Below are 12,180 nucleotides of genomic sequence, written 5' to 3' on the forward strand. Positions count from 1 at the left end.
CTGTTAGAAGACTCTTTAGAGAATGAACCCATAAGAAGAAAATGCATCCAAGAATCTTTTCCTCTTCAAGTGGATAAATTTTGATATTAAATAATAACTTACTCACGTAAAAATAATATTCACCCATGAATCTTAGTCACAAACAATCTTACCCCACTGATGGGTTGGTGTCCAAATGACAGTGTTCAGGAAGTGCAGATGGGAATGCAAACATTCTATTGTTATGAAGGAGATAAGCCAGATGGAAAGTGTTCAAATGCCCCTACTGTTTTCTCATGAACAGCTTTTTTCCTGGGAGCTTTGCCTACCTGTGGCTTTGGGAGAGATTAATGACTTAGAAGCCTGATGCTGTTATTTTCGGTGTAGCCATATTCAACCACAAGACCCTAATATGGAGGACATTGTATACTATGGGACAGCTAATCGGTTAAATAAACATTCACTTGGGTACAGTGAAGAGCACCTCGATCCAGAGATACAAGTATAAAATCCACTTCCATTTCACAAATATGTTTCTATTTATGCATTCCAGCGTTCTTTCAGACTACTGCTGTAAAAACTGAAGAACTGAATCAGACAAAGGTTAGACAACTTGCCAAATGAATAGGTCACTGCATGATTCTAAGAATAAAAATGAATTCTTCTAGTCACTACATCCTATGAAATTTACTTGATGAGGTGATAAGAGAAGCAGCATAGGCCTGCAAGTCAGAGGGCTTGGGTTTTAATGCTGACTCCACTATATACATTTTTATGTGACCTTGGGTAAGTCACAACTTGTCTTTGCCTCAGTTCCCTCACCTGTAAAATGGGGATTCAAATATGTTGTCCCTCATATTCAGAATATATGCCCCTTGAGGGGCCTGCTTATCTTGAATCTACCATAGTACTAGGCATCTAGGAAGCCCTTAAATGCCACACACGATAAATTCAATGTTCCACCTTGATTTTATCTTAGAACACTGAAACTAAATATAGCAAGGGAGTCCTCCAGCATTCATTTGAATGGACATTTGCATCGATTAAATATGTGTCACAATTGTTTATAAATAATTCCTGGGAGACTGAATTAAAATTCATGCCACTTCCATTGTTTATAATTCTGAAACTGCAATTTGTTGCAACAGATTTCCATTTTGCTAATGTGCCAGGAAAAATGTGATTTGTTCCAATGTTTGATGGTTGCATTTACATTATGTTGCTCTTTTTTAATATTTTGTATTTACTTTCCATTATTAATTCTCAAAATGTGCTATTTAGATTTGGCAACATGTGATGACTTTTCATTACAGAATGATTTAAGCTGCATATAAATCAGATTTGTCAGATAGTAATTATACTCTAATAATCCTTGGATAGAGGCACACACCACCCAATGAGATTACTCCCTATGCATGGTATGTATTTTGACAAGCCAAAAGATATAAAAAAAAGATACAACTCACACATCCCCCTTCAGTGGAAACAGGTATGTCCTTTCCCAAGGACTCTCAGTGCTTATATTGCAAAAGCAGCATGATGTAGTGGATAGAGCATGTGCCTGGGAGTCACAGGGTCATGGGTTCTAATCCTGGCTCTGCCACCTGTCTGCTGTGTGACCTTGGGCAAGCCTCTTTACTTCTTTGGGCCTCTGTGACCTCATCTGTAAAACAGGTCCGTGAGCCCTCCGTGGGACAGGGACTGTGACCAAACCTATTTGCTTGTATCCAACCCAGCACTTAGTACAGTGCCTGGCACATTATAAGCACTTAATTACCACAGTTATTATATTCATCCATCATGTTTATTGAGCACTTACTGACTACAGGGCACTGTTATTTATGGAATGAAAAGTTGTGACACAAATGGATGAAAGCAAATGAGCTGTACGACTCCAAATAAAAGGAATCTTATAAGCTTCGTGATGGGACGGATCATGTCTTTTACCTATATGGTAGTCACTCGTGTCTTTGAGACAGCTCTGCTCATGGTAGGTCCTAAATAAATACTATCGATTGAAAATAATAAGTGTGGTACTTAAGTGCTTATTGCGTTCAATCACTACTGAACACTGGGGTAGCTACAAGAGAAACAGATCAGTCACAGCTCTTGTCCCGTATCGTTCTCACAATCTAAGTAGGAGGGATGACAGGCATTGAATCCCATTTTACACATGAGAAAATTATGGCGCAGAGGAGTTAGTCACCTGCGCAAGACGACACAGCAACCAACTAACAGTGTTGGCTCACTCTCAGACCCAACTTCTTTCTCTCAGGCCACTCTGCTTTGCCACAACTCATCTGCCTTGTTAGAGCACAATTAAAGGAAGGGAGAGCAGAAATCAGAAATAAAATGCAATAGTGCTATCACAGAAGAATGCTTAACGAAGAGCTTTGTAATAGGACGTGGCTGCAGTGGGATTCTCCAGGTATGGGCTTAAATCGGTTTTATTATGCATCTTAATACGTGTATCACAAGAGGGCATGTCTAACGAAACCTACATGTTCAGGATGATGCTAGCTCTTCTATGTGTTGAAATTGGATAAAGGCGGGAACATGGCATAGTGGATAGAACTCAGGCTTAGGAATCAGAACGTCATGGGTTCTAGTCCCGGCTCTGCCACTTGCCTGCTGTGTCTCCTTGGGCAAGTCACTTCACTGTGTCTCAGATACCACATCTGTAAAATGGAGAATGAGGCTGTGAAGCCCATGTGGGACAGGGACTGTGTCCATCTGGATTTGCTTGTATCAACCCCAGCGCTTAGTACAGTGCCTGCCACATAGAAAGTGCTCAACAAATCCCACTATTATTGTTATTATTATTATTCCTATTATTAATAAACTGTAAGACCAACTCCGGAAGCTAAGGGATGGCCAAAAATGGCAGATGAGCTTCAATGTAACTAATGTAAGAGAAAATAAGCCAAATTACAATTACACAAAGACAGGTTCTGGGCTATTAGTCATGACTCAGGAAGGAGATCCTTGAGTCATTTCTGATTGTATTTTTAAATCGCCTTTAGAATATGTGGAAGCAGGGTAGCCAACCATTGAGCGACAGGAAAAGGATTGGACATCAAGCAAAAGGTATAATTTTGCTCCTTTTAAAAAAAACCCAACAGGCTCATCCCTAGAATGCGGCATTTGTTTGAGGTACTGGACCATAGCGGGGATAAAATAGAGTTGTAAGGCTATATGGAAGGGTAACAGAAATAATTGGTGTCATTTTTGGGTTGGACATCTGATCACCATCTTCCTTCTCAAATACTTTAAGAAGATACATATCTTTTGGGAAGCATAAGAAAGAGGGAAGGAGAAAAACACAATCAATTCCAAAGGATGTGCATCCAGGATTGAAAAAGAGAAAACAATCGATCACTGGATAGTATTTATTGAGAGCTTGCCTCTATATTAAGTGCTTGGGAGAGCACTGGTAGACATTTTCCCTGCATCCAAGGAGCTTACAATCTAGAGGGAGCTTCTCTCCAGTCCTAACCATCTCCTAATTGCCACTGGTGCATTAATTATTTGATCAGGGGCCTGTAAAAACTTTCTTAAATCTCTTTTACATCATCCCACCCCTACAATTATGGTAACTACTGGTTAGTTCAAGGACGCAGAAAATCCTCTAGATTGTAAACTGGTTGGGGGTATGGAATGTATTTACCAATTCTGTTATATTGTACTGTCTCAACACTGTGATTAGAACAGGCCTCTGCACGCAATAATTTCTCAGTAAATATGATTGGTTGATTGACTGATGATTATATTATTTAGGCTACCACAGGCAAGATATAAGGTGAGAAAAAGATATTCTCTCTCTCTGTCTCCTTTAACTCTGCCAAATAAAAACCCCTGAACTTGTTACTCTAAAGGGGATTGCATAGAACGCTAACCTGGGTAACTCAATAGAGAAGTTGGGGATGATCTCTTTTTTTGCTGACTCCCAACCTTAACTACACTCAAGGAGGTCATTCCAACTGTAATAACTTTCCATCCTCCTTCTTGAAGCTGACTGTGAGATCCATGACTTAACCTGAACCCTAACTCTAGTCACTCTTAAATCTGCCATACTCTCCCAAGTGGTCAGTACAGTGCTCCACGCCATATGAATACTCAACAAATTCTACTGATGGGTGGATTGGGATTTATTTCAACGATTCTAGGGCCATGACTACAGGTGAATCCTGACTTTTCTAAATGCATTTTCTAGCACAGAGCCCTTTCTTGGAGCAGAGCATGAGCTGCTAGCAGCAACAGAACAATTCTCCCATTGTGTTAAGCAGCAACAAAAATGCACAAGAGGACACTGCTCTTTGAACTGCTCTTTGACTATGCAGGAGGGAAGGCTGCTAACTCTTTCTCCGATGAAAACCCACAAATCAAACTATTATAACATGCAACAGGTCACTAGAAAAATGTCATCTAAAAGGCAGCCACAGACACCCCCAGCATGTTGATTTTTATAACTCATTTGACTACCTTTTCACATCTCCTAGTATATCAGTATATGAATCCCTGCCATCCATGGGTACATGCAGATGGCAATAATTTATGTCAACACACGTAAAATATGTTTTGTAACAAAATTCATAGCCCAGAAATCTTACAACAAAGGCATCCTTCCTCAGCACAATCCTGAAAGCTTTAATATATTCAGCATTGATTGGTGGATTGGATTATCACAATACTCCAGCTCAAAAGCTTGAGTTTCAACTCTCCGGTGAGATGGTTTTGTTCTCAGAGTTAAAGAAGCCGCTTAGCCTCTCAGTACTTTAATTTCTTTGCATCTGTAAAATTATCAGGAAAAAACTGAGCTAGTTTCTTAGAAGAATCATAATGCTAGATCTCTTCCTGTGGTGGGGTTTACCACACCGTACTAGTAACACAGAATTTTTCTTCCATTGTATTGGACTTGTCAGTCAATCATATTTATTAAGCACTTGTGTGTCGAGCACTACAATAAGCACTTGGGAGAGTACAGTATAACGATAAACGGACACATTCTCTGCCCAGCATGGGGTTATAGACTTGTAGACTTGTTCACATACAACAAAATATAATGGGGCAGGGAATATATGGTGGATCCTCTAAAACTCCACAACCTAACTCGCCAATATTCACCACAAGAGTAGACTTTTTATAGAATTGGTTTGCTATCAGCACGAAGCTTAGATGCAAGTTTCCTTATGATAATGTTCAATGATGGTAATGTCAGAAGGAGACAATGGTAAACCATGTCCATATTTTTACCGAGGAAATTCTGTGGATACACCACCAGAATGATCGCAGGTGAAGGTGGGGTGTTCTGGGACAGATATGTCCATGGAGTCGCTATGGGTTGGAAACAAAAAGGGACTAGATGACGGCAAAGGAAACAAAATATAAAAATAAAGGCAGGAAATGGTCACAGTCTCCTCTGGACAAGGTTGACGAAAGGGAGCAGATTGCAACCATGCATCATATTAGAAGCAGCGGAGCCTAGGAAGGAAGGAGAGATTTTGGACACAGAGAAATTCAGTTGTACAAGAGTTCTCTTTCCAGTGAACTCAGGGTTTTTCCACACAGGAATAACCATTACTGCTTGACTTAATGGAAAATGTAACACACTTGATTGTGATGTATATTATTCTCACTAGAAAAATTCCTGCTGTCATTTATCTTAATGGTTACTGATGTGTTGCAGGAGTAGGCCATCTACTGGGGATCTGATTATCATTTGCTAACGTAACTGATTAAACATATAAGGAATGCAAAATATAAGGATAATATAAATCCAAATAAGGATTCCAAAATGAACCCCCAATTCAACCAGGACATTGTGTCATAGTCATTTTTCAGGGAAACAGTAGATGACACTGCATAAAGTAAGCCCCCAGTAGATGTGATTGTTTGAAATATGATTGATTGATGGCAATGGCTGTTCTGCAGAGCTGATTAAAAATGGTTGAGTGCCACACACTGATGATAACAAAAGGGAAATCTATGAATATTCCGTAGTGTGTAGTGGTCTTTATACTTTGCTCCTTCCACAAAAGAAGTAATTGTTTTTCCGACTTGGAAAAGTTGCTACATGATATTTCTTTTTGTCTGTGCTGTGAGCATTTGGGGATACCCAAATCTGAGAGGGAGTTGCCTAACAAATCAAATAAACCCATCATTTTTTTCTCAGAATATTTTTGCATTCCTAATATATAAGAATAAATAGAATTCTTCCTTAAAGTTTTTGAAGCAAAACAAAGCAGAAAATTATTTAGGTTCCATTACAGCTTATAATAATAATGATAAAACATGCAAAGAATAAAATCTGAAAAGTACAGTAATAAAGCAAAGAAATCAAGGGAGATCTCTGATATTCTTTCACTTAGAAATTGCATGACAGAAGGAGTTTTTCAGCACTGTACTGGGTAGTAAATCACCCCTTTATTTAGATTTTTTGATTTAATTCAACTGTGATGTTTTGATGCATGCTGGTGAAAATTGAAATAGATTCCTATTACTGACCAGGGTGACTAAAGGAAGCTTTTCTAACTTATTTACATGTACTTACATTGAAAAGTCAGATTAAAGTTACTATGTATAATTTTTTTTAGAAAAAAATTTTGAAAATGTGTACCCATAGTTGATATCTAGAAGTTTTCTTTCCAAAGATATTGTATTTCACCAGAATTACTGACTGATGAGACAGAAGGTAAAACTCTCATTCTAGCTCTTTCATGACTTTTAAAAACTTAAGCATTCTTCTCAGAGTTAAGAAAATCAATATGTAGCTAGTTGAGTATACTAGTACAAAATAGAAGTTTTGACATTTTGAATGGTAATATTTGTCTAGTTCAGTATCGGTAAATTTGCACAAAGTGAACTTTAACTGCATTTGCCTTACAGAGATCACTCCACAAAACATTTCCCTTTCTAAATTTAAAACATATCAGTTTCAACTTTACAGCACTGCCCTTGTTCATGGCAATAACTTGGGGGTTACGGATATATAAATGGGGTACCAATTTCAAAGGCTAAATCCATGAGGAAGAGGAGGAGGAGCAGGAGGAGGGTAACGAGAGGGCTGGTGAGTTGGGACAGGAACATGGGGATATCACCAGGAATGTTGACACAGAAACTGTTGCATTTGATGAAAATTCTTTCGGCATCCCTACCGTGGGACTACCCTGACAGCCTAAATGCATTAATCTTGCTTTATTATTTATTATTATTATTGATTGACTGAATACACAATCCTAGGGATTTGGGGTAAAAATAGGGAACCGATCTTCCAGGAATTGTTCCTAAGGAAAAACTGGCTCTGCCCTAGTGTTTTGACTTTTTATGGTATTAAGCCCTTACTGCATTCCAGACACTCTCCTAAGCACTATGGTAGCTGCAAGCTAATCAGGTTGGACACAGTCCATGTCCCAAATGGAGTTCACAGTCTTAGTCCCCATTTTACAGATGAGGTTACTGAGGTGCAGAGGAGTTAAGTGAATTGCCCAAGGTCACCCAGCGGAGAAGTGGTGGAGCTGGGATTAGAACCCAGGCCCCTTTGACTCTTAGGCCTGTGCTCTATCGACTAGGCCACATTGCTATTCCATGATGTAGTTTTCAGGAAACAGGAATCAATTGTCATAAGTTGGAGGACTGCTGTTTAGAAAATTCAAAACAGTCAATACGCTCTTAAGTAAGGGAAGCAGAAATGTTTTCCATTTAACCAGTGTGCATTCAATCATGACAGGTTGACAATCTCTGATCCATGATATTCAGTCCCTGTTTAAATTCATCGATGGGTACTACTCAGCTTTCTTCTGAGTTTCATGGTGATTATCAGTGAACAGAAGCTCAAAAATTCCAAGAGCCACAGAGCTCCACACAGATTCCGTTTCACTGCTGAAGCAGCCAAATGGTTATTTGAATGAGTCCCTGAAGCTGTGACTTGGTAAACTCCCATTTGTTGCTCTCTTGATCAGCAACAAAATAGTGGATGGATTTTTGACCTGAGGGTCAACTGAAAAATATTTTCCAGGAAGCCTCCTTGTAGAAATGCCCAAGCCAAAGGGGAAGAGAAGAAGGGAAGGATTTGTCAGGGGCACGCTAAAGTTGACCCTGATATTCACATTGCTATGATATTCAGCTGGCATCACAACTCCCTGAATAGCACAGTAAATATTGCACACGCGCTCATAAGACAAGTAGCAGCAAGGCACAGTGGATAGAGTCCGGGCCTGAGAGTCAGAAGGTCGTGGGTTCTAATCCCAGCCTCGCCATTTGTCTGCTGTGTGACCTTGGGCAAGTCACTTAACTTTTCTGTGCATCATCTACGTCTTCTGTAAAATGGAGATTGAGACAATGAACCCTACAGAGGGCAAGGGTCTGTATTCAACCAGATTTGCTTGTATCCATCCCAGTTTTAAGTACAGTGCCTGACACACAGTAAGCCTTTAACAAATAACCATTGTCATTGTTCTTAGGAGTGGCTAAGGGTGATATGGATCTAGGGTGGGGAGAGCAGTAAACACGCCAAAGAAGGCGGCTGGAAGCGAAAGGGAGTGAGAGGCCAGAGTGGCCCTATTGGATGATAGAACTGTGATGAAGTCACTAAAGAATCTTAATTTTTGATGTTTCTTGTTTCCAAAATGCTCCAGGCAGCAGCTGCAGTAACTGGCTCTAAAAGGAGGAAATGGTATGGCAACTTTCGTTTTCCACTGTGTTGTAAGGTTGACTGTCACCTCAATGAGGGTGATTGTATTCTCCCAATAATTTAGGACCCTGTGCTGCACAGAGCAAGCATTCAAATACTATTTATTGATCAAATGATTAACTAATGTGCCTCTTAAGTGTCTTCAGCTGGCCACCACATAAGTCAAACCTCACCCCAGTGCCTTCCTACCCTCCCTGAACTTCTGTACTCCCCATCTTTCCCCTCTCAACTCTTAACCTTTCCTCACCCTCAACACTGTTACATTTATCCCCATTTTCAGTGTCTTCAATGTGACCCCCGCTGTACCCACAAATCCATTTTAACCTTTCTATGGCTTATCCCTTTTCTTCACTGTGCTTGGTGCTACTTTTTGCTAGCAAACTTAAAAATGATAGGAAAATGATTCAGAGGCTGGATATGGGACAAGACAAGCACAGGGAGAAGGAAAAAGAGGGAATGAAAGAGAGAAACTCCTACACTTGTTCTATGAAGGGATCAGAACATATGCCACATAACAAAGCTAAGCTTTGTAGTGTTAGTTATCAAACTTCGTGCATTTGTTAGCTCTGGATTCAATTTTAGATGTACCATTTCCTTTAATAATCCTTTTGATTATATTTGCCTTTCCCCTATTGAGGACTTCTGATGCTATTTTCAGATTGGTACTGTGTCAAAGTCATGCCCCAGTATCCTTCTTTAAGTGAGGCTTCCAACCGATCAATCAAGCAATCAGTAGTATAAAGTGAATGTTTATGCTGTGCAGAGCCCGGTACTCAGAATCATCGAAAGTACAATACACAACCGTTGTCTTATTAACATCTTGCAAGTCTTTTCTGCTGAATTCCTTTTCCAAAATGGACAAAGCCATTTATGATCATTTTAGGGGATCCCAGGAAGTGGAATCCTAAGACCCTCTTCAGAACACAGTTCGCACCTTTCAAACTTTCCAGGAGCAGGTGTATTAATATCAATACTGCTTCCATTAATATTCATGTCCTCCCCCTAGCATCACATGGGCAGCGGGATTTTTACTGGGGTGTAAAGGTAACAGCAGATCAAGACGGAAGAATATTTCTAGAAGAGCTTCTGAGGGTAGTAAGACTAAGACAGTTCCCCATTTGGTCCAACTATTGAAGAGGACCAGCCCAAGGCAAGTCCTAAAAGGTTCAAATCAAAGTCCGAGGCAAACACATGAAATCCTCCTTCTATCTCTTCACCTGGAAGCATTGCATCTCCCAACACATCTGTCAGTGACTCTTAAAAGTATGACTTCTAGGGGATCTTGGGAAACAGTCCAGGTCTGGGAGAAAAGTGTCTCTGCCACTTGTCTGCTGTGTGACCTGGGGCAGGTCACGTGAATACTCTGTGCCTCAGTTACCTCATCTGTAAAATGGGGATTAAGAGCATGCGTCCCTTGTAGAACACAGCCTGTGCCCACTCTGATTATTTTGCATCTACTCCGGTGCTTGGTAGAGTGCCTGCTTCCTAGTAGGTGCTCAGATACAATAAGACTAAGTTATTCTCTGTAACGACGGTGAAAGTACAGCTTTAGCATTGTATATTAAAATAACTTACGGAGCTCTGAAATGCTCATTTTGCACCGCTCACTTACTGTTGGCAAATCACAGAGGCATAATACTATGTTCCACTGATTTTGACAAAATGGGTGATAGATTTTTTTTCTTTCCCTCCATCATCACTATCACTTAGGGGAAAGGCTGAGAAGAACAATTCGGAAGCGCTAGCAAGACAGATTTTAGTCGATTTGCCACTGAGGTTAGAAAGGCTTCTGTGTATTCTGAAATCATTTTCAGTGTCAAAACAATGTCTCAGTTTTCTCATTTGGTCACATTGTGTCTTACCTTTGTCTTGGCAGGCTGATGAGAGGTTGCTTATGGCACCTCTTACTAAGGCTAAAGAGCTTGTGTACAATTTTCTGTGCCTTTAGGAAAAGTTGTTTCATGCTGTTCTCCAACTGCTCGTATCGACGCTGGAAATTAGAATCCATTGTCCACAAATGCATTATGCTGGATGTGTTGAGGAAATAAGTCATAGGTAGCCTTTTCATAAATAACTTGAATTCATCTGCAAAAAAAAAAAAAGTAAAAATTCAACACTTGATTTACCTAACAAGTAGGTACCTAACAAGGAGAAGCAGCGTGGCTCAGTGGAAAGAGCACGGGCTTGGGAATCAGAGGTCATGGGTTCAAATCCCAGCTTTGCCACTTGTCAGCTGTGTGACTGTGGGCAAGTCATTTAACTTCTCTGTGCCTCTGTTACCTCATCTTTAAAATAGGGATTAACTGTGAGCTTCACGTGGGACAACCTGATGACCTTGCATCTCTCCCAGCGCTTAGAACAGTGCTCTGCACATAATAAGCCAATTATTATTATTATTATTATTATTGTTATTATTAACACAGAGCCCTTCCAACAAACTTCACATACACTAAAAAACAATAGTTTGATCCGGAATTGCTTATAAGAGTATTTTAAACCATGTAAAAAGTTAAGTGCAAGATCTGTTGCTATTTCATGGATTTTTTACATCTGTTTCTTTAAAATCATTCTCTCAAAATGGAAGGACCTGGACAGGGAATCTGAAAGTCCTAAAGTGTTGCCAAATATATGCTTTGTTTTTCTCTTTTCATCATGAAATGATGGCACAAGAATGCAAATTTGCCTATTTTTCACCCCTTAAACCTACCAATAATTTTTTTTTAGTGCCACCTACTCAGCAAAACCCTTCAAAACGTGTCAGTAAAACCATATATAAAATATGACTATTGTTTCAAAAATGCAACTCTATTCATCATTTCTGAAGTAAAAAGAAAGCTTTCCCTGGAATATTTTTAAACATTCTAATTAATTCTATATTCATTTGAAGCAAACAACCCAAACTGCCATTACAAACCAATCTAAATAACAAAATGTATCGGGAAATATTTCTACAGAAGCCCATCATGAAGACTAGAATTAAAGAAGGCTATCCATCAGGTTTCCTGTTTTATGTAATTATTAGCATGTAATTAGCTTGTGTTCAAGTGGCTAACTAATTAATCAACTGTAGAAGTGCAAAGTGAGGCTACAATTTCAACACTGAACCTAAAACAAAATTAACCTGATGCAAAAGGATATTTGAGATTCTCCTTAGTTACCATTTAATGCCATTCATTTAATTTTCATAATACATGATCCATGTACCACAAGTTCTTGCTTTAACAACCACAAAGGTTTCATTAGATATCCACATAGTTTAACTGCTATTAAACAGTCTCAAAGGCATGAAAAACTAAAGAGTGTAAAAATGAATAAATGAATAATCTGAGAGGTTAAATTTATGTTTCATTTGTTGTCTGGTAGGAATGGATGCTGTGTGACTCTGGGCAAGTCACTTAACTTCTTTGTCCCTCAGTTACCTCATCTGTAAAATGAGGATTAAAGCTGTGAGCCCTAGGCGGGACAGGGACTGTGTCCAACCTGATTAGCTGGTATCTACCCCAGTACTTAGT

The 12,180-nt window shown here is 39.4% G+C and overlaps 1 protein-coding gene across 3 annotated transcripts in view; it reads right to left on the reverse strand.

The window, feature by feature from the left end:
* BRINP3 (BMP/retinoic acid inducible neural specific 3) overlaps positions 1-12,180 on the reverse strand; it is a 251,515-nt gene that overhangs the window by 46,179 nt on the left and 193,156 nt on the right. For all 3 annotated transcript variants that reach the window (XM_001516327.5, XM_029081388.2, XM_029081389.2), the window contains exon 7: positions 10,531-10,753. In XM_001516327.5, coding sequence (XP_001516377.4) covers positions 10,531-10,753 — 223 coding nt within the window. The remainder of the gene's footprint in view (positions 1-10,530; positions 10,754-12,180) is intronic.

Source organism: Ornithorhynchus anatinus, chromosome 16 (assembly GCF_004115215.2).
Source record: "Ornithorhynchus anatinus isolate Pmale09 chromosome 16, mOrnAna1.pri.v4, whole genome shotgun sequence".
Taxonomy (NCBI): Eukaryota; Metazoa; Chordata; class Mammalia; order Monotremata; family Ornithorhynchidae; genus Ornithorhynchus; species Ornithorhynchus anatinus.